Raw genomic sequence first — 22,084 nt, 5'->3', positions numbered from 1 at the left:
GTGTAAGATATAGTGTCCAAGTAATTTCCCTCATAAAGTTTGTCTAATTAACCTTGGATATGTCATACTCACTCACATGTCCATCATTCTGTCCTGCCTCTGCTTTGATGCACGTTGTCTTCTCTATTCCCTTATCTCAATCTCATTTTACTGTGGCAAGTTGGTGCTCGCAGACAGATGGAGCAGAAGTCAATGTGGGAGGGAGGGACCATTAAGGAGGAGAGAGAGAGGGAGGGAAAGAGAGGGAGGGGAAGGTGATAAAGTGACTGGAATAGAGAGACCCAGCGCAGACTGAAGCTGTGCAGAGCACCAGGACTCTTTACCAAAGCTGTGGACCTTTCTTTAGGACCTTCTTTTAAACTTTTCACAGGAGCAAATGGATTACTGATATTAAGGAGATTTTTTTACTTAAAAGAAGGAAAAACACACATAGAAGGACAAAACAGACAATACCAATTAGTTCATTAGGTAGTATGGATGCAGAAACCAAGAGTAAGAGCAATCAAAATTAGAAGAACATTTTGAAATTCTTATTGCATAACTATTTTTTCAGTAAAAAGATCTATATGCATCCTTTCTCAAAGTTGTTACAAATTGTGGTCAAGATAATACAGAAATATCAATTCATTATAAGACAAGAAGAGGAAAGAAAAGTATTACATGATATACTGAAGATAATGCACCAAAATCTGAAGTGAAACAAAGTGAACTGTAACAATTACAAACTGACCTATTTATAAAAAGCACCATTGAACTCACCATGGGCTTTCAGACTCTCTTGGCAGCCCCTCTGTACCTCCTTGCTCTCCAGACCCTGATGGTGGTCCCGGGTGGGTCTTTGGCTCTGGGGAGACTGGAGCGCTGGGTCCGGTCTGGTCTTCAGTCACTACAGTGGAACCAGTTGAACCGTTGTCTCCGGACATCCTCACTTTCTGAGGCTGAGTGCAGGAGGCTGTCCCATCTCCCATTATCCTCTGTGGCTGTGTATGTGTCAGAGCCACACACCGGAATAGGTGAGTCAATTTCTGCAGAACTACGACTATTGTGTCCTTATATCTTTTTTAACCTGTTTCATAGATTTTCACTGAATCCTAAATAACTTGCAATTTTGTGGAAGTCTTACTCTTTTCCATAGCACTCAAAAGACAAAAGAGCTGTTATCTTTTTGGTGGTGATGAAGTATTTTTCATTAAGTAGACCTAAACCATCACAAGTGATAAAAATCTGTGACATCTCAAGTAATTAATGTAATTTTGAGTTCACTTTGAACTGAATTAAATATTTATTTTGTAGGTTTTGTTGATACTTTTGGAAAATGCAATATCTGCAATTGCACCATTATGCATTTTTAAACAAATTGAGTAAACCTCTCAGTAGGCTATATGAAACATTACTCTGTGATTTGGTGGCGGTATTTTATGATATATAACTTATTTAACATAAATAAAACCAACCTATTTGTCTCCAGGATATTCCGACAAGGTGATGGCCCTTCTCCCTGACACATCAGTCCCGCTGGGGTACAAAGCGCGGGGCAGTTACAGTGTGGTGAATGCAGGACACAGCCCCCACAGACACCAGGCTCTCTCCAGCTCCACAGCCCATGATGCTGTGCTGGTCCTAGACCCAAGTCCAGGGGAGAATTTTGGACACCCAGTAGTTCTCTTCTATGTGGACATGAACGTGACTAAGAAGAGGTGCTCTCATATGGATGGCATTTACCTGGGTGAGTTAACAGCAACATTCATTATATATTGTTATTACTAGTGTGGCAAGAGAACGAGGGGCAATGTAGAAAAAAGCACACAAAACTTGGCATTTGCTTGCAAAATATGTAAGAACTAAATACAAATGTTGCAATGAAATGTTACAAGTAAAAATAAAATAAAATAAATAAATAAATAAAGCAATAATTATTTGCAGCATAATATACTAACAAAAATGTAGCAACATGTCTCAGTAAACATACTGAACTGTGCATTGATTAAAATGCTACACTTATAAATGCATTGGTAGTTGCTAAAGAAAAAAATTGAATCTTTTTAAAATCCTCAATACACCCACAATTTAATTGTTCTTAACTTTTATTAGTATAAAAAAGAAAATATATAATCTCTTACGAATAAATAATGCTGCCACTACTGTCTTAATCAAACATTTAAGAACATTGCAGTGCTTAGTTATTACATGCTTTTTTTTTTATAAAGGGTGCAGAAAGTAAGAGTTAGCGCTGACCTTTTAAAGTTCCATTTATAGCTAACTCATCCTGCTTTATAACCCTAGACACACCTGCCCTTCGTATGCACACAACCTAAGGACAATTACTTATTACCAAAAAATCTAAAGAATAGATTTTAGTTACATGAATTGAAATGAAACCTCACACATAACAGGTCTTAATGAGTGGGCTGCTGGGGTGCCCCTGTGGTGCCCCTGTGAGCTGGGTGAGGGCCAGATGTGGAGGTGAACGCACACCTGTCAATTATTTATACACACACATGCAGTGCTGTGCCTCTTGCTGGCTATACAGGAGGGGCTTGTACCTTGTTTAACCTAACAAAAGGAAAGAAGAAGAATTTTATGAATAGACTTTTAAACAATGTAATTTCATGACTTTCAACTAAATAGAAAACATTTAGAGACAGACATCTTGTATGTGTATAAATATATTGGAATGGTGTTTAACTGGATCAAAAGGCAAGTAAAAAAAATTTAAGCAGCATCTTTTTGCTATTTCAATCCCTCACACAACCAAGTCTACCCCTTTCGATATTATAAAATGAAAGATATGGTACAACAACCAGAATAGACATAACCAACAAGACATTTACCATTGAAGCACACATATTTCTACCAACAAAAACATGAGATGTAAAACTATATCTGTTTTATTTTAGGAGAGGAGTGTTTAACACTTGCTTTGAAAGGTCAGTGTCAGAACCAGCTAAAGCGGCGTCTTCGGGCTGGCCTGATCAGTGGCTCCAGTCGGATGGTGGAGCGGACCATTGGAGGGCTCTGTGAGGTCCACTTCCTCCCACTAGTGGTCGGTGTGGGGGACAGCAACCGCACCCAGAGACTGAAATGTGTGGGTAAGTCCAAACATGCTCTTATGGGCAGAAGTTTCCCAGATTCCAAATTGCGTAGCTGCATTTGACTCATTCTCATTGTCCCATGTTTCAAATTGGACTCCCACAAACAATAAATAAACATAAGACAACCTATTACCCTTTCAGCGGAGCATCTGGCAATATCTTTCTTGTTCCTTTAATTTCTAAATCAAATAAGGAAATCTGGAGAGCAATGATGTTATGAACACACATAATGCTTCAACTTGCCCGCCAGTAAGACAACCATCTAATCTAATATTGATGCCATTTGGTTGCACAGAACTCCTAATGGGGATATAGTCAATTCCACCAACTAAAGGATCAAACGTAAAATGGGATCATAGTAATAGCCACATTTGGTTGTAAAATGTTAATAACTTTTTTGGTACTTTGTAAAGTAGAATTATTCTCATCTTCTGCCAAGGCCGCCCACTTCTTCAGTATCTGCCAGCCACCTGGGGCTTGTAATCGAAACTGTTTACAAGGATTCAGTTTTTCCATGTAGTTACAACAAAGTTTTAAACATCCCACCTACAGGTTCAATTATCCTCAAATTTAATGTCCCATAGCCTCAGCCCAATATTATAACCTCATTTTCTAGTCCAATTTCTCTGTCCATTTTCATAAACATGCCTGTGCTTTCATTTCATTTTTTATTTGTTCTTTTTGTTCTATTGTATGGAAATGTATTGTCTACTTAACATCTACCCCTTTCTGAACACAATAAGACATAAACATAGATTACCTCATATTTGGATTAAATTAAGAATGATTCAAGGATTACTAACACAATTTTGCTAATTTAATTTACACTTTTTTGTATTTGAACAGTTTGAACAGTAGACTGTTCCATTGCTTTACACCAATACATTTATTTAAGTGTAGTTCTTGCAAAAGGCAGGCAAAGTTTAAAGTCATGTCTTCTAATTTCACTATTTACTGTTGTCAGATAACACAGAGTTTGCACCGTGCCCTCCGATGCTACCTTTGAGTATGCCCAGTTTACCTGTCTCTAGCTGTGAACTGAACAAAAATACAAGAAGGTGCCATCAGCAGCCTCTGGCCACACACCTGTCCTGCCGACTGTACCAGACCTGTGACCATGCTGTGCTCCTGTCAGGTGGGGCTCAAGTTTGTGATTGCTTCAAATACTGACTTGCATTCATAGACAGTTAAGATGGGAGACAGGAAAAGGATTTAACATCTATGTTGCATATTAAATTACATGTGTTTTACATCAGAAGAAAGCATGCCTTCTTACTAAGAACAGGGTTCCCTTTCCACAGATATGACATGTCGCTATGCATGGTGGTGTACCTGATTGGTGCTGTAAAAGTAGATTTAAACACAACATTACCAGAAAAGCAACACTTGAAACACGCAGGTGTTACATTTTCTACCAAAAAAAGTTACATAGTGCAGCTTTAATTTAGAGGTTATAGCACAAGTCACAGTAAATTACTTTAGTAAATGTGAATGATTATCAATATGTTACGCTGTCAGTTCATAAAGAATCTGGCTATTGTCTGGTCCACCATAGGCACATAGTTGTTAAGCCTGCAACCCCTAATAAGGTTAAGTGGAGAATAATGAAAGTGATTTATTGTGTATGTTACCCTTGCTAATACAGTTGTATACTTTTCTGTAGGTGGATGGCAACAACAGGTTACTTTCCAGCACCATGTACAAAACCTTCAGATGTTTTATCACATGCTTCGCAACAATGGTTTTCATAAAAATCATATTAGAACCTTCTTTGCCAACAGTGGACAATTTCTAGGTACTGAAATTCAACACAAGTGAACACTTCCATATTTCTGGCAGCTTCAGTAAAATTAGTATCTGATCTTTCTTTTCACAATGTTTACATATTCCCACAGAGGAAATAGAGGGTGTGTACCCTGCTACAGAGAAGGCAGTGATCCGTAACCATGTGTCATACATCTGTCGAAAGCAGCACTGTGCGGACACGTTGGTGCTGTACTTGAACTCACCCACGCGCAGTGACGGGACCATGTTGCTGTGGGACACCAACCTTGATGGCATTGTAAGTGCATTTGTGTATAGAAATCTTAAGTCATCTTAAGTTAAACAGTGATGCAAAGTTTTTTTTCACTAATTCAGTGTATTCATTCTGACATACCATTTACATTTTGATTTACTAAATTACTACATCCGCATGTATGTGAATGACCCTTAAACAACATATTGTCTTTTTTCATTAACCTTTATCTTATCTATTTTAAAAATATAAAAGAAACCCTTTTTGCTATGTATCTGACTTATGCATGGTTTGCAGGCTGACTTAAAGGAGCGATACTCTGTGAACGAATTGCTGACTGACCTGGCAGGCTGCAAAGCCACCAGGGTTCTGCTCTTTGTGGATCAAAGCTACAGTGGGGTGTTGTACAAAAGGCTGAGAGGATCCCCAAAACACACAAATGTGGTTCTGATCCAGAGCCCATCTAAACAGTCCCACAAGTACCAGAGGGGCAACCCAGACTGGGACCAGAACAACTGGGCATACATCAGCCCCCCCATGTGTCTCCTGGACCATTTAGGAAAGGTGCCCATCTTATTATTATTATTATTTTTTTTTTTCAGTTTTTACAATCATTTATTGTTTATTCAGAAACCTTAGTGACTCTTAGTGACTCCTCCTCTTCTTCTCTCAGGGTGCTGGGACGTCCCATCTGCTGGAGCCTTGGGCTGGTCTTCTGAATGTGACACTGGCTGGAGCTCCTTGTAATGTCACCCCTCCTTTGACAGACAGTGAGTTGCAGAGGGAGTACCAGGGCTGCCAAAACCTGCCCACTGCCCTATGGCACCAGAAACTACGGAGAGTCAACTAGAAAGGGAACACAGACACAGGGACAATAATGTATGTAAATCAAGGATATTAGATAGAAGTGGACCCAAATTTGTAAGAATAGAAGGAAATAATTACAGGGCAAATAAGTAAGGTCACAAATAAAAACAGGCTTCATATAGGTTTATGTTGCTTGCTGTAAATATTAATGATTGACTGCACTATTAGATACAATAGGTGAAAGCGATGAACAAAGACTTTTATAAATCATACACCGTGGAGTTCCTTGTAAAGCTATAGTACAGTATAGTAATAGAGTATGCCCACTATGTGGGGTAGTCCCTGGTTATTTACACCTCATGTAACCTAAAGACTATATGATCTGGCTAAAGGGATCCGTGAAATACTCCCAGCAGCAGTTCCCTGTGTCTAAGTCTACATCCAGGACTCAGAGTTTTATTAGGCCAACTGCATGTCCCAAGAAGAGCGTTCAAAACTATGTGAACACTGTGTGTGTGTGTGTGTGTGTGCGCGTGTGTGTGTGCGTGTGTGTGTGTGGGAGAGTTCAACAAGAGGACATCCCACTCTAAGACCACTGCAGTTACACTGGGGTCAATCTGATGAATGTGTGTGTGTGAACAACAAGTCTCCTGGGCTCTTAAACATTTCAGAACCAATCAACTGTGTCTATTTTTGTCTTTGCCTGATCTTCTCTGTACCATCTTCATCCTGTCCTCTGCTTCACCTTCTGTCTGTTACTTTCTTGTCATCGACTTGACTTTTCTCTCTTAGAGACTTCCTATCTTAAGAAAGGTTGTTTGAGGTACATTACGTGTGTAACATATGACCTTATTTCACCTTGCTTGGAAAGCAGACCACCAATGACACAAGAACACGTGTTGCTGCATATCCCCACCAAACGCAAAAGCAAAAAAGATTAACAGGGCTTAACACAAGAAATTTGTGAATTATGTACATAATCTCCTTTTATGTTGTTCAACAAAAATCATATTGGGAACTTTAATTTTATATTTAATTTCATATTATTACAAATTTCATATATACTACTTGAATCTTCTCAGTCTTAAGATGAGAAGACACACCAGCCAATAAAGTCTGTCCTTTCTGCCACACAAAGTGGCTTTTAAGAAAGCATTTAACTGAAGTAAAAGTAGTGAAGCTCTGTATGAACAGTATGTATAGTCAGTTCCATAAAATTAACATGAACACATTTTAGTATTTATTTCATAAAGCGTTCATGCTTTTCCAGAGTATATGTGTTAGCCAACACAGTAACTCTTACTTTTTTCACTTTACTGAGGTTTATTCAAACTGATGTTGAAAACACATGTATGTATGTATTGCTAATGTTAAAAAAAGTGTATTCATGTGTCTGCATTTACTGTATTGGTTGACTGTGTTAAGGAGCTATATACTACTTGCTGTTTTGTAACAAACTGTACATAAATATGATTCTGTTGTATGCATGGGTGTCTAGTAAATAAAGTACTTTTATAAAACATTTTAAGTAGAGAATGGTGAAGTGTAACCATTAAGATGCTCAGCAAAAGTTCATATCTGAATTCCTTATATTTTGTTATTGATTATTTTCTTCTTAAAAGGTGTTTGGTTGAAAAAAGCCAGCCAAGGATCTTAACCCTCAGGGTTCTCATATAGGCTCACACAATCGCTGACCCTTGGCTTGGGTACTTTGGCTCATCCAGGATTTTTCACCACAACAACAGAACAACAATCAGTCATTACAGACTCCTGCTTTAAAGGAACAGGGCTGAATCCTAAGTACCTGCCTCTGAGTGGGATTTGACCCCCTCCTAAATCACCTGTGGACCACACATTAATATCACAACTGCCAACAGTATAATTCTTATTGGTTTCTTCATAGAAATACAGGTACCTACTTTTAGTCTGTGTGGAGAGTCCTTTGTTGTTTGGTCCACATGGATGCATACAGTCCTCTCTGGGTCAGCAGTTCTTCATGTCTAAAGAAAGAGTACAGCACATGACCACTTTTCCTTGATAATTCTGGCACAACTAACAGCATATATTTATCTACCTTTCTTAATTTGTTTTTAAAAACACATTCTGCAGATCCTATTTTGAATTAACAGACTTTGACAACAGTGTTGATACCAAAGCCCAATACTCATAGGAGTTAATTTGGTACAATGCACATAGTGTATATGACCAGGACACAATACACCAATCATACAAAGCTCCTATTGTACATAAACAGTATGTAAGACAGTATCATGACAGTAGTAGCAGTGATGCAGGCTGGCTTAGTGTAGATCATAATCCTTCATGATGTAAAAATGCTCTTCAACTAACTTCACTATAAATTAATGAAAGTTAGAGATGTGACTGTCTGGACCTAAGGACAAATGAGGAGAGTGAGTCTTAGACAAGATGAAGAACACATACAGGTCAACAGGAATATATGGTGGCAGAAGTTAGGGCTAGTTCCACTTTGAATGACTTTGTGTTGCATGTATCTAATTGAATGGAAAATCTATGGATTGTTATTTGCATGAATTCATCTCTGTTATTTTGTTTTTGTGACAGTGAGGACAAGCACCTGTAAAACGTTAATGAATGCATCATTTTCACTCGTAAACCATTCTGAGAATTAGAAGTATTTGTGCATGAAGCATGTTGGGCATATGGAGTGCCTGAGGAGGAGGCCTCTTCCTGTCTATGTGGTAAGAGACACTCCCACAAGCAAGCCGGGCCAGAGAGTGGCTGTATTCTGACACCGGACGCTAAATGGGCCCGTCTTGTTTACATCACAATGCCACTCTAAAGATGAATGGGTTATGGACTGTTCTCCTGTGAGTGGCTCCAGGGCATGGCCAGATCTCCAGATTAAAATAAATCAGATGTGACCTATTAGACATATGCCATCTTTTATTATGGTATTTCAACATTCCTTGGTAAACGTACCATAATACATTACGGCAGTTAAAATTATGTACTGCTTTTTTGTTACATAGAAATATATCAATATTGTTCCACAAATCTAGTTGTTTCATTATTTATTTAAAGTATTAACAACTTATATGAATGAGTTTCAGCTTCCTGTCAAGCCTTGGGTTGTACATTTCCTTGGGCTGTACATTTAAAAGTTTGATAAACTTCAGTTAACCCTTTAAAAGTTTATTCAACATCATCAGAAGTAATGCCCTACTAATATTTTAGTCTTCTTGTGTTCTAATGTCTCTAGTTTGTTACATGTTGGAGGCCTAAAAGCATTCTTAAAATGTGTGAGAAAGGAAGTTTTCCAGCCCAGCTCCTATATCAAAGGATTTTATGCATGGGTGGTAAAGTGGCAGCTCTATGGTGTGTGCGTTCCTCCCTCTGGGCATAAGACTGATACCAGTGCGTTTAAGGGTCACACACATAATGGTTGTGATGCAGAGATAACTAATTAGCCCACACTTAACAGACGAACAGTCACTCAGGAATTACAGCACACATACATTTCACACACTCACCAAAGGTGGAGTAAAAATAGGGATGTCAATATTATTTGATCAGTTTATAATTGTGATTATTCAGGTTACAATATAATCACAAGAAAAAAATAAAAATAAAAATGAATAATTGTGGGAATTTCAGAAACTCAAAAACTAGCCACTTAATTAGTGATAAACAACTAGAGGTGCCCAGATCTTTTTCCTGAATGGGTCAAAATGAATATGCGTATGAATGACTAACCTTTTGCATGTAATCACCTTAAAGATCTTATATTACACAAAATTGACTGTTGTGAACTTTAAACCATGTCAGTAGCAGTGTTTTATTTCATTCACACATGGTGGAATAATTCTGCATTATTAGTCTGTCTACATCTCCAAAGGTCTGTTTCACCTTGTGACGTCACAAAGCATTTTTCAAGTTAACAGCTACCTTTTACCTATAGTTTAGCAGAGACATTTCCAGGGCTAAAATCATCCAAATCATTCTTGTGAAGGTGTATGGAGACACAGTGGAGCAGTTCCTGTGTCACCATATGACATCACAAGGTGGAGAAGAGTGTTTTCTGTTTCAATGAAGAACCTTTAAATCAAAATAGATAGCACTCAACACTGCATTGTGAGAAAAACTACAAGTAGATCCTCTGCAAGCTCTAGTGTTGGTGCCCCTGGTCTAGAAGGGTTCATGTGCAAACTCGGATTGTATGTAATTTTGTAATGTGTAATTCAAAATTTATTGGAAACATACTGAATCAATGGACACCTAAATTAACTCTCTTACCTTCCTCTTTCAGCTATTTGGCCAGCATGAAGCACTAGAATCTGGTCTGCTTCTACAATAGTGGACAACCTGCAACAGATTTTCATTGTCATTGATGGGTTTCAGATGACATCACAACATTCTATCGTATAGCCAATAAGATTTCATACAGATGGGGGATGGGGCAGCTGAAAAGAATGTTATTAAAAAGCAGATTTTTGATGTAATATAATATAATGGTTTAGTCATTAATATAAATTATCAGGTTCAACTATTGTGAATCATCTATTTAGATATTACCTTCTTATGATATCATACAATCAATATAGCATTGTCATTGTCACATGAGAAGATTTTCCCACATATTTTCCCAGGGCTTTTGATTCTCAGATTTGTTTTCCATATAAAATATGCATAATAATAAGATAAAGGAAATAAACCAATTTGTATGTTACAAAAATTCAAATGTCAAATGAAGGTAAAAGACAGGGTTGTCCTGCAAGGATAAGTTAAAAAGACATATCTGAGTTGTGTCATTACTGTCAGTGAGTTTCAGCACACACTAACACACATATGCGCATCCAGCTGAGAGGGTTGCTCTGGGCTGGAGAACTCTGAGTGAACCTGTCTGTGAATTATTAAAGTCAGTATTTATGATGAGCGCCTGATTAAAGCCACACTCAGCGATCTAAGTGGCTCTATACTCCAAGTCAGGAAGGCCAGGACAGGGCTGAACAGACAAACAGATCAAAGAATGCAGAGGAACATGTTATCATTTTATTTTTAGTGTTTTGCAATGCACATTCCTGCAATAACATGTTTTTCCTTTCAAAAGAACTTGAAGACCTCTGGTTTAAGATATGAGGCAAGGGAGACTTTGGGCAGCTAATCCAATCCCTACTCTCCAATGGGCTTAAGTTGGGCCACACCTAGGCAGTAAGTTTCTTCAGTTAATTAGGCAATTTTCACCCAGGGTAAGATGCAATTTATTATATTATAAACTGTATTTTATGCTAAATATTATAAGGTAAATAAAACTGCAACATTTTTACATGTGAAAAGAAACAGACGCCCAGCCAGCTGGTTGTATGTCCTGGTTGTCCCAAAGCTGAAAGTATCTTTAAGCTCCTGCAGCGCACCACTTATAAAGACTATCTTTGGATGTCCACCTTCAATATTTGATGGAAAACCTGGGTCACAGGTAGGAGTATCTCCCTCTAGAGACTGCTGACGTCAGCTGCACTCATTCAGGCTTTTCTCTGTCACCGTGTCCACTGCAGTACAGATGTGGGCTATTGCTCACGTCCCATTTACTGTGACGTCCTAGTTAAACCTTGTTTGACTCACCACATACCTTAGCTGACATGTAGTCGAGGTAAACTTGTTATCTCTGAATATTGGTTACGTAAATGAAAAGATGCAAGGTAAGGGTGAAACAATTTGGATGTTTTTGTGTTGACGCCACACAATACACCATCTAAGGTCTTAGTCAGAGATATATTTATGTCAGAACTAAAAGATCTTCCATTCCAGGATCGGACACTACACCTTAACCAATGCAAGACAGGGACAATGTCTTTATTAAGACTCATTTATTCTGAGTGCTTTTAGACTGTGTTTAACCCAAGCTTATTCAAAGTAAAAACTAGATCAGTGTTACGGCCCCAGGCCTTAGATTGTCATTTGTTCTGTGTGTTCAAAATTATTCTGCTGGACACCTGGATTCCTGCTGTAGGAGTCCTGGTTTGTGATTGGTGGGGGAGGTCAACGCCCACCTCACCTGCAGCCACCTCCCCCTATTTAAGGAAATTTCCAGCACCTGATTGGGGCTGCTGGCCTTGGTAGCCAGTATGCCATTTTGTGTTCATGTGTGTAGTTTAGTTTAGTTCTGTTTTGTGCCTTTTTTGATTTGGTCACTTGATTCTGTTTGTGGGCTTATGTGGTTTAATTTGGGGAACTTGCGTTTAGTTTAGTGTGTGTCCCTCAGTTTTACCACTCGTTATTGTGTAAGCCTGCGTGACCCCTTTTGTGGAACGAAACCCTGTTTATTCTGTTGTTCTGTTTAGGTTGTTTTCTGTATAGTTTTAGTCTTTTGTTAATTTACCTTTTACATTCCTGTTAATTAAACATTTTTAATTTATTCCATTTTACATATTGGTTTTATTTGTTACTTCCCTGTCCCTAGCTGAACTGGGTCGTAACAATCAGTTTCATCAATCTAAATAAAATTATGTTGATCTTTCATATAGAGGTTTAACCAATGTAGATGTTAAGCCCAATCCATATGCTCCATTGTCTGGATGTCCTGTTTAATTTATTAAAAATGGCTTGGATATAAGAAGAAGAAGAAGCAACAATGGAGAGAAGTCAAATTTTCAAAGGTAGCACTGGGTGGTGCTGTTTGAACCATTAGGATTATTTTGAAAAGAAAATACATTTCTTAATTAGAAATTATATTCAAAATGGTTTTATGTCATATTGATATTTTACATAGAAAATAGTTAACACTATTGCTAACCATGAACTTTTTATGAAGTTGACAGAAGACTTTGTTCTTGAAGTTAATTTCATGACATTTGACCCTTGACATGTTTTAACATCAGCAAGAGTCAGAGACTTTTAAATTCACTCTATCTGATGAAAAAACAGACCCATGTATCGTTCCTTTTGTTGAACTGTCACTCCATGTTGTCACATACTTTTCAATCAGCTTATCATTTAAGCTCTCAAACCCTTTCTTTGTGTCCATTTTAATCCTGTTTTCTTTTACCATGACCCTGCCATTCCTTTCATCTATCGTGCTTATGTTTTTGATGTAGACATTAATTATTACAAGCTCCATCAGCCTTGACAGAGCAGTAAACTATGCCTTGCTTAATATTTGGATTTAAAACTTAGTGGTTTCACCTGTGTGCCACAACAATAGTGGTCCTCTTGGTGCAGATCTTAGCCAAAGAAGCCTGGATGTTTCTTTCTGTTTGAGTGTCCAAGGAGGAGGTGGCCTGGAAAATGAAGTATACCCATTTATTTAAAGGTTCACAGTGTAACGTTTCTGCTGGAGGGTCCACCACTTTCTTGTTTTCATGGAGATGCACTGATTTCCCCCATTTAATGAATTCTAGGTGATTCTATTGCAAAAAATACATTGTAAAACGTACATTATTACTGAGAGCATGCTCTCCACAGATCCGACCTGTATATTGGCCTGATGGTGTAACCCGCTTATCTCCATGGAGAAAGATAAGTTAAAGACATATTGTGGAACATTACAGATGTGATGGAGAGAAACAGTGGTGGACCCTTCACCTGAAAAGATGCATGATGCACCTTTGCACAAACAACATAGTGAATAACATGTGACTCACAAAATAACCCCTCATCCAAAGTGTAAGTGCGTGTCTCTAACCTCATCCAGCAGGATGATCTGCGGATTCTTGAGGATTGTTCGAGCTATGGCCACTCTCTGCTTCTCACCTCCACTGAGCTTCAAGCCCCGCTCTCCCACCTCTGTCTCATAACCTAATCATGATTCATGATCAAAACCAACATTATAAACATGACTCACATCCCACACAAAATAAAAAAGTAACAGAGCAGTATGTGGACAGCCTGACCCTGAGGCAGCTCCAGTATCCGTGAGTGTATGTCTGCTGCCCTTGCCGCCTGCTCCACCTCCTGCTGGGTTGCTGTGATCCGGCTGTACCTGATGTTGTTTCCAATGGTGTCACTGAAAAGCACTGTGTCCTGAGGAACTACTCCAATACACCCTCTCAGAGAAGACAGGTAAACCTAATCACAAACAACACAAAAAATGTATACCTAAATGCATAATATGACCTAAATCAATCAACAAATATGAAAGAATATAATTTCATTTCTAATTACACCGTAACATTGTGTTTTGTTCAGGCAAAAAGACCAATGTGTTTTACCATATATAAAAAAATCCAATATAAATGATTTGCTTTAAGCTTTATCTGATCCAATATAGGCTTTGAAATTGAATGCGTTCACACATAAGGACACACATGTACATCAATGTTGCATGGCATAATTTATAATGTACTATATAATGCATGCTGCCCCAGGTCACAGACTTCTGTATGTAATTTCCTGTCTCCTGACGTCAACTCTTAATGTAGTTTATGATAAACCACCACAGATGATAACCTGGATAAACAGACTGCCCCACTGTAAAACAGATGTAGTTATTAGTCTAACTGTTACTATTTCCTTCTCATTCACAAAATACTGTCTAAGCTTCATTTGTTGTACTAACCAATTTTTCCAACAATGATTCACAGGCCCTAATTTGATCTGCTTCATTTTAGTACTTGTTCCGTTCTTCCCTAAACTGCATGTGCGTTTGATTTTAAAGGAGGAAAAAGCCAAGATTAGAGTTCAAAATGCTGTATATTAAAGACTTGGAACACTTTAAGGAAATGTTCTCTAATAACTATTGAACCAGCTGCCCTCTGAAACAGAGAGGTCTTGCTTTTTCAAAGTTTTCTGGCCAAAATGCTGCAATACAATCCAGTCTTATTGTCAGGGGATATCGTGCGATTAGTATTGATGTCTAGGAGTTTTTTTAGGCAGTCCATCATTTTCACTCAAACTTTTCTGAGTACCACCTAAGGAAATATTTGGCCTTCCAAGTATCACCTGATCAAAAACAGAACTATTCTAGGTGCGACCTCCACTACTTTAGATAATATTACCATAATGTTGCTATCCTTTTTATCAGGGTTTAGGAATGATATAATGAATGAATGAATACATTTGCTTATGACAATCTGAGGATAAATATTTTTCACAGGTACTGCTGGAGAATTAACACAGCTCACAGCAATAAAAACCCCTTTACGGACATGACATTAAAATGATCTTTCCTAAAAAGCCGATGACTCATTTAATCAGATGTTGAAGTAGCATCGAACTGAGCTTAAGTCCATCTGGTGGCCATATGAGGACAAACATAGTCAGCTAAGCAAATAAAAACCTTGTAGCCAATTAGAGAAATGGGTTCAAGGAAAAGGGCTTTGGTGTGTCACAAGTAAGCACCGAAAGTTGGATTAAATGAGTACAACCTTACATATAATTATTGTCTAGTGATGCAAGGCTCAAATTAAGAACAGAGAAATAATTAGAGAGATTTCAGTTTGATGTCTGACTGAATATAAGAGCATCCTGTTCTCTGTACTGTGACAGGTGCAGTGTTTTTTACAGGTCATTGAAACATATTATCCCATCACAACTAAACACACTGACTTTAACAAGGCTCAGAGACAAATGATACATGATTATTCCTTTAATAGTGGTATGAGTAAAAGCATTCATAGTGAATGAAACTGTTCTTAAACACACTAATGATCTGAGGCATGAGACTTATATCAAGTGTGTGGACAATTAAATTAATATCCTATGTCTTATAGCCATAACATGTCCCAAAAGGCCTTGACATTTTTTGCTTTCCATCTTTCTGGAAAAGGTGTCTGCCACCTCATTGTCTCCTTAAAGATGGCATTTCCTTGTGTGGAATGTTATATAGCTCAGCATTAAATATCCACCGATAGGGGACACCACCATGGCAAGGAACAGGTCAGATTTGTGAGAGAGGTAACCCCAATCCCGGTAATGTAAAGTTTTTCATGGTATTTTTAATGCAATGAAAAATACAACACCTATAACTGAATAAATGTAAGATGTTTGATGAGTATTATGGGAAAGCAATAACATCTCTATGGAGACAGCTGAACCCTCCACCAAAAAGTTAGATAATGTACCTTTTATTTAACATTTCTAATATGTTCTAAAAACATTTAAAATATACTTGCAAATACATTACTCTACTAGATTTAATCAAGATGTTGGGACAGTATATTTCCTTTGTAAGTTACAGATAATTACTCTCTCTCTTTATTTATCTATTTTAGCACATCCCATTTCTCTGCCTCTTGGCTGGGTTTACAAAGATCTCAGTGACTAAGAGAATGAATCTAATAAACCAAAATGTGTACATACGTGTATTTTAAATGTTCTCCTGCTGTTATAATTACAGGAACATACTCTTGTAATTATGGCTTGTCGTAACCCACACTCCTCTGTCATAGTCAAACAGGTGTGCAGTAGAGCTGTTAATACTGCAATATTCACACTAACTTAAGCTTGCAACTACAATAACAGGGCTATCCATACACAGAGACGCACATCTGGTGTCTGGACCCCCTGTTACATTATTCAAAAACCTTTTACTATGATTTATTCACAGCATGACCAAAGCTGACACACTAAACCTGCTAAGTCTTTGAACTAGAAGATAGAGAAAGTGGAAGTCAATGTGTGGGAGAAAAAGCAGGAAGAAGCCCTGACCACAAAAGACAACTCAAATGCAAAAAGAGGATGAATCAGATACCACAAATAAAATTTTTGGACCTGGGCCAGCTGAAATGACTGGTTATCTAATGCTATGTTTCCTTTGTCATTTGTGACTAAAATATTTAAATTCAGTTTAAATATATAAATGATTGTTTAAGTAAATACAGAGCTGTGTACGTCTGGCACTTTCTTAAACAAGTTTAAGAATAAGTAATATGCAATACATGTCCAGTCGTATTGGTCAGACTTTGTAGGGGTATATAAAATATATTTTAAATATTATATATTTTATATAATAATAATAAAAAATAAGTGCCACAATTTTCTTGGGGCCAGATGCCAATTTCACTATTGGCACTAGGTATTTTTCTATAGTTAAATAAAGTCATCTGCTTTTTCTGAAAGTTACAAGTGTAACTATGGGTCTATGAGCCCCAGATAAACACGCATGCATTAGGGAATGCTTTCAGCACCATTCCGTCAGTGGAAAACCAGAACCAGCTAAACAGCATGTTGTGAGTACCTTGGAAATGTCTTGACCATCTATATGAATAGAGCCACTCTGAAGATCATAAAATCTAAACAACAGACGAAGTATGGAGGTCTTCCCCGATCCTGAAGGACCAACCTGCACACAAATACATGAATTTACTAGTATGTATGTTTCAGAGGGATTATCATCTCAAACAGTAGTCTCTAAATGTGTAATATTTCAAAGTGATGCATGCTGAGGGGTACAAGTCAGACAAACATACCAGAGCCACTGTCTGTCCAGGTTCAACTGTAAAGGTCACTTCATTTAAAACCTCCAGTCTACAGAGTAAAACAATCATGTAATCTAGACAGAAAATAAAGTCTTAAATGAATAGTGAAACTATTATTATTATTATTTAACTAATTTTATATAGTGCATATAAGGTTTTGCACAAATAGTGTTACTTGTATATAAACAGAGGTCTACTTGGAGATGGACTGGATAGATTTGTACCCTGGCACATAGCTGAAACAGATTTTGTCAAATTGTACTCGTCCTGCAGTGAGGTGCAAGTCCTGGGCATCAGCAGCATCCTGTACCTACAAATGAGAAGAATTACAGGGATGCTCATGAGAACCTCAATAACTGTGAACTGTGGAAAAAAAAAAAAAATCTCTATAGTATGTAATTTAAGAATGTCTAATAACCTTACCATTTAAGACCACTTCAAATAAACACACATTTTATTCATCTAACAGCTATTAATGACACTGTATAGACAAAGAACACAAACAAGAAACAAATTTAGAATACTTTTTAGTTCAATATTTATTTAACCTCCACATTTATCATTATCTTTCCCTTGACCTTCCGCATCTCCTCCTCTCTTTTCACCCAATCCGTCTGCTGCTTCCCAAGCCAAAGAAAAAGGGGTGCTGTGTTTTTAAGGTGCTCTAATGTCTTTGTGCACATTCATGCGCCTGTTTACCATATCAAGGGCCTGTGACTGTAGAGGACTTTAGTGAGGCAGTCGGAGGACGCCTTTTTCCCACCAAAACACACACATTTGGACATGGCACGCACTGACACACACACACACACACGGACACAGTGCAGACACACAAAGACACACAGCGCAGACACACAAACACTTGTTGACCTCATAATCCATTGAGCCATGGCTGCGGGTTACCAGAAAGACTTAAGCGGCCTGACAAAGTGACTGTGGGCACAAACTCACACCTGCTGCTGAATATTTGAATGTGATTCTAGCAAAAGAGAGCTTACGTTTGAACTATTTAAATTTAAAGATGCTCCACTTTGTTTTTAAACTCCATACACCTTCATTAGAAAAATGTGGGTAATTTTTGTCCTGGAATTACAATCACTACTAAACAAAAGGCAACCTGAAACCTACCACTTCATGACATCAAAAGATGGAACAGAGCATTTTGAGCTTTAGAGATGTAGACAGACTAATAATTAACAGTTACTCAGACAAGTGTGAATGAAACAAAACAAAAAAATGTTGGTTTCCATTTGTTTATTATTGTGGCTATTTCCTCATTCTGTAACCCAAGGATAACTGTAAGTATATGAGAATAGTAATTAAATACTTCAGGTGCTAGACTGCCCAAAATAAAACCAAAAACACAAATAACAATGACAAAAGCTAATGAGGTGGTTTGTTCCCAGCCTAACTAATGGAAATAGGCCAGCAAGTAAAAAAAAAAAAAAAAAAAAATCAGTCACTGACCTCCACCTGCTCAGTTAGCAGATCCAACATGTTCTCCATGTCAACAAAGGCACTTTGAATCAATCTGAAAAAGAGCAGTAAATACCAAATCTGCAAAAGTGTTGTATTCCAACCTGTATACCTGTAGTAGGTCCCAAACCAGTTGAGTGGAGTGTAGAGCTGAATAATGTATGTCCCAAATAAAACATAGTCTCCCACCTTTAGAGATAATAGTAAAAACTATGAATGATCTCTAAATGTGAAAATATAACACTACATATTACCTGAAACTGCCCCTCAGAGACCAAGTGAGCACACAGCAGTGATCCGGCCAGCAGACCCGAGCCTATGATTACATTCTGAGTTTGATTTAATAGAGCTAAAGATGCTGAGGTCTTCCATTCACATTGCTGCAGACATATTCAGAGAAAGTATAAAAAAATAAATAAAATAAATATATTATATATAATATATATATATATATATATATATATATATATATATATATATATATATATATATATATATATATATATATATATATATATATATATATATATATATATTATATATTATTATTATATATATATATATATATATATATATATATATAGTCTTACTTGAAATCTAAGAATAGCCTTTTCAAAAGAGTGGACCTCATATGTCTCAGCACTGTAATATTTTACCTGAGAAGAGAGTTAAAATTATGAATTTAAATGTAAAATTACATTGGTTATCTTTTAATTGTAACATATTTTAATATCAATTACAGTCTCAAAGTTGAGCAGAGAGTCCACAGCTCGACTTTTGGCATTGTTGTCCTGAATGTTCATCTCCCTCCTATATTTGGTTCTCCACTCAGTAATGAGAATTGTACATGCTGCAGAAAAACCATACATCAGTTTATATGAAATTACCTTTAATTTTGATATAACTGAAGCAATGCTGTACTAATAAGGACAGATCTATGGTGGATCTTCTACATAGTCTATGAAGTAAATCCTTCATTATTAGATCAACAACGTGGTTGAGATATAGGTTAACTTAGGCTATGTTAAAAGTAGTAATTATAAATGGTAAATTATCATATTTTGTTATGATTAAGATTTGTATTAGTAAAGCCAATGTCATATCAAAGTATGGCAACTCAAAATGTATGTTTATCTCTGATGGATCAGTGTGAAAATGCAATATAAATCCATGGACATACTGAGATAAAGGACCATGCAGGTCAAAACTATGAGGCCAAACCAAAGGTTGAAATAAGAGCTGAAGTAGACAATGGCGATGATGATGTCACAGATGGTGGGGAGGATGCTGAACAGGATGTAGCTAAAGACAAAAACAAACATTAGCTCTGATAGTTATAAGGCTTCTCCATCTCTACGGCCTTGGGCGCACCTCAGTAGGTTGTTAATGGACGATGTGCCCCGGTCAATGCTCCTCAAAACATCTCCAGTTTTCCGGTCCAGGTGCCACCGAAGAGATAGAGCATGCAGGTGAGAAAACAAGCGCACCTTAAAAGAAGAAAGGAAGACCATTGCTCAAGCTTAATCACGTGTAATGAAGCTCTTAGCACTGCTAGATTCTGAGGATGGTACCTGTACACCTCTGCTGGTAAATTGCTGCACTTTAATCCACAAAAACTGACGGAGATTACTAATAAAACCAGAGGTGCCTGATAATAAGGAGTTTCAGTTCAGTTTTAGTTTTAGTTTAGACATACGCTCTTTGTTTTGAATGATTACTCACCAGCGCCCCCTCCCTGCAGAAACTTTAGCAGTGTGTAGATGCACACAGAGGCAACAACTGAAGTCCAGTTACTTCCAGCAGATAAATCATTTACTGAAATGACAAACAAAATAGAAAAAAAATGAATGGATGGACAAAACCACACTCAAGGTTATCAGCTAAATAAACACAGAAACACCACAACTGCTTGAATGGAAACGTAATATAAAAGGTGACCATAATGTTGCATTTTAGAATCCTTTCTATTAAGAGTGTGTGATTAAAATGGGGCCTCGCACACTTGGCAGATGGAGTTTTGGGGGCGGGAATCGGTCCCTGAGACAAAATGCCCGTTGTAGAGCAGTGTTAACTCCACCAAAAGGCCGCTAATGCCCGTTAAGCATGACTGGCAGGAGAGGTGAGCTCCCATAGAAAATAGCAAGTACACATACACAAACACAATGACACACACTTAGACATAGACACTCCCTTTACCATTTCCCCATCCAAGGACGCACTTGGCCCCACTCTCCCTGCCCTGCACTTTCATGTCACTCCAAAAGCAGAACAAATGGTTTCTTAAAGAATTGTGACTTCTGTCAAGGGGCTACATAAGGTTAGACCAAGTGGTGGGGATTCTTAGCAGAGCATCAAATCAGACTTTTACCTAGCTTTCTAGTATTTTTGTTCTTTAATGTTTATTTTTAGGTGAAGTATAACAATGTGTAACAATTTTATTTATTTTTTAATCATAACTCCATTTACTTAGTTTGAAATACTACAACGTACTATTTTATTCAATTTCTTTGAGTACAGTTTCTAAATTAGGCAATTTCCTTTTTATTTTGCATGATTGTTTATTTAATCTTTTCGTTTTATAATGTAATATTGATTATTAATTATTTGCCTTGCAGTTTGCCTGTGTATCCCTCTCCTTTAGCAGTTCAGTTCCAAAAGTTTGAGAACACCGCCATCTACTGTTCAAAATGGAAACACCCCCCTAAATGAGTCAAGAACATAGTTTGTCCAACGTGAGAAGGCTTGCGTACCGATATTTTTTGAGTACAGAGGAACCAGGACGTTAACGAGGCGCTCGGTTAACAGCAGCCCCGTACACAGCAACACGAGTCCCTGCAGACACACCGAGCCGCGGGGCCAGACATACGGCAGCAGCAGACTCACTTTCCTCCGGATGCCCTGCCACAAGGGCAGTGAGGTGGGAGTCTGCACCAGGAGACAACGTTAAAACTGACATATGCCGTCTTTGGTGATTAAGAACAACGTAATAATTTACCTACAAGCTACAGTTAGCCTACATTAATTCTAACGAAGAAAGGTTTCAAAATGAGGAGAAATTAGGACCGTTGCCATAGCAATTAATTAGCCTAACTAATTTAGATTATATGTTGAATTAATTTAGTCTAGCAGATGTTTAGATGTAATGGAACTGCACTTACCGCAACATTAGCGACTCTGTGCCTCTCTCTTTTGTTAAAAACTCCAGCCATACCATCCACATTTTCGTAACTAGGATTAGCTTCAGTGGGTAGTAGGTTTAGAGATTAGTCACATGCTTCTTGTAAAACTACATTCTAAAA

General features: G+C 37.6%; 2 protein-coding genes across 2 annotated transcripts; one reads left to right on the top strand and one right to left on the bottom strand.

Moving 5' to 3' along the window:
* The first annotated feature begins 760 nt into the window (after nt 1–760).
* si:ch211-67e16.11 (uncharacterized) lies at nt 761–6,931 on the top strand. The gene is made up of 8 exons (XM_020920245.2): nt 761–1,013; nt 1,469–1,726; nt 2,898–3,089; nt 4,057–4,227; nt 4,756–4,887; nt 4,988–5,154; nt 5,407–5,673; nt 5,783–6,931. Exons 1-8 carry the CDS (start codon nt 761–763, stop codon nt 5,957–5,959), a joined length of 1,617 nt encoding a protein of 538 aa, XP_020775904.1. The 3' UTR covers nt 5,960–6,931.
* Nucleotides 5,818–22,005, bottom strand: abcb6b (ATP-binding cassette, sub-family B (MDR/TAP), member 6b). The gene is made up of 20 exons (XM_020920244.2): nt 21,997–22,005; nt 21,536–21,710; nt 20,508–20,600; nt 20,357–20,433; nt 20,157–20,272; nt 19,966–20,087; nt 19,526–19,635; nt 19,376–19,441; nt 19,040–19,165; nt 18,898–18,974; nt 18,777–18,840; nt 17,534–17,619; nt 17,301–17,358; nt 17,069–17,173; nt 13,785–13,959; nt 13,577–13,689; nt 13,078–13,172; nt 10,192–10,260; nt 7,836–7,916; nt 5,818–5,955 (listed from the first exon to the last, which is right to left on the bottom strand). The coding sequence occupies exons 1-19, from the start codon at nt 22,003–22,005 to the stop codon at nt 7,838–7,840; spliced, it is 1,815 nt and encodes a 604-aa protein (XP_020775903.1). The 3' UTR covers nt 5,818–5,955; nt 7,836–7,837.
* Between the last annotated feature and the right edge of the window lie 79 nt (nt 22,006–22,084).

The sequence above is a fragment of the Boleophthalmus pectinirostris genome, unplaced genomic scaffold (genome assembly GCF_026225935.1).
Source record: "Boleophthalmus pectinirostris isolate CB_2022bp ecotype Guang Dong unplaced genomic scaffold, ASM2622593v1 HiC_scaffold_1, whole genome shotgun sequence".
In the NCBI taxonomy this organism is placed as follows: domain Eukaryota; kingdom Metazoa; phylum Chordata; class Actinopteri; order Gobiiformes; family Gobiidae; genus Boleophthalmus; species Boleophthalmus pectinirostris.
This window is presented reverse-complemented; position numbering and strand designations above follow the sequence as displayed.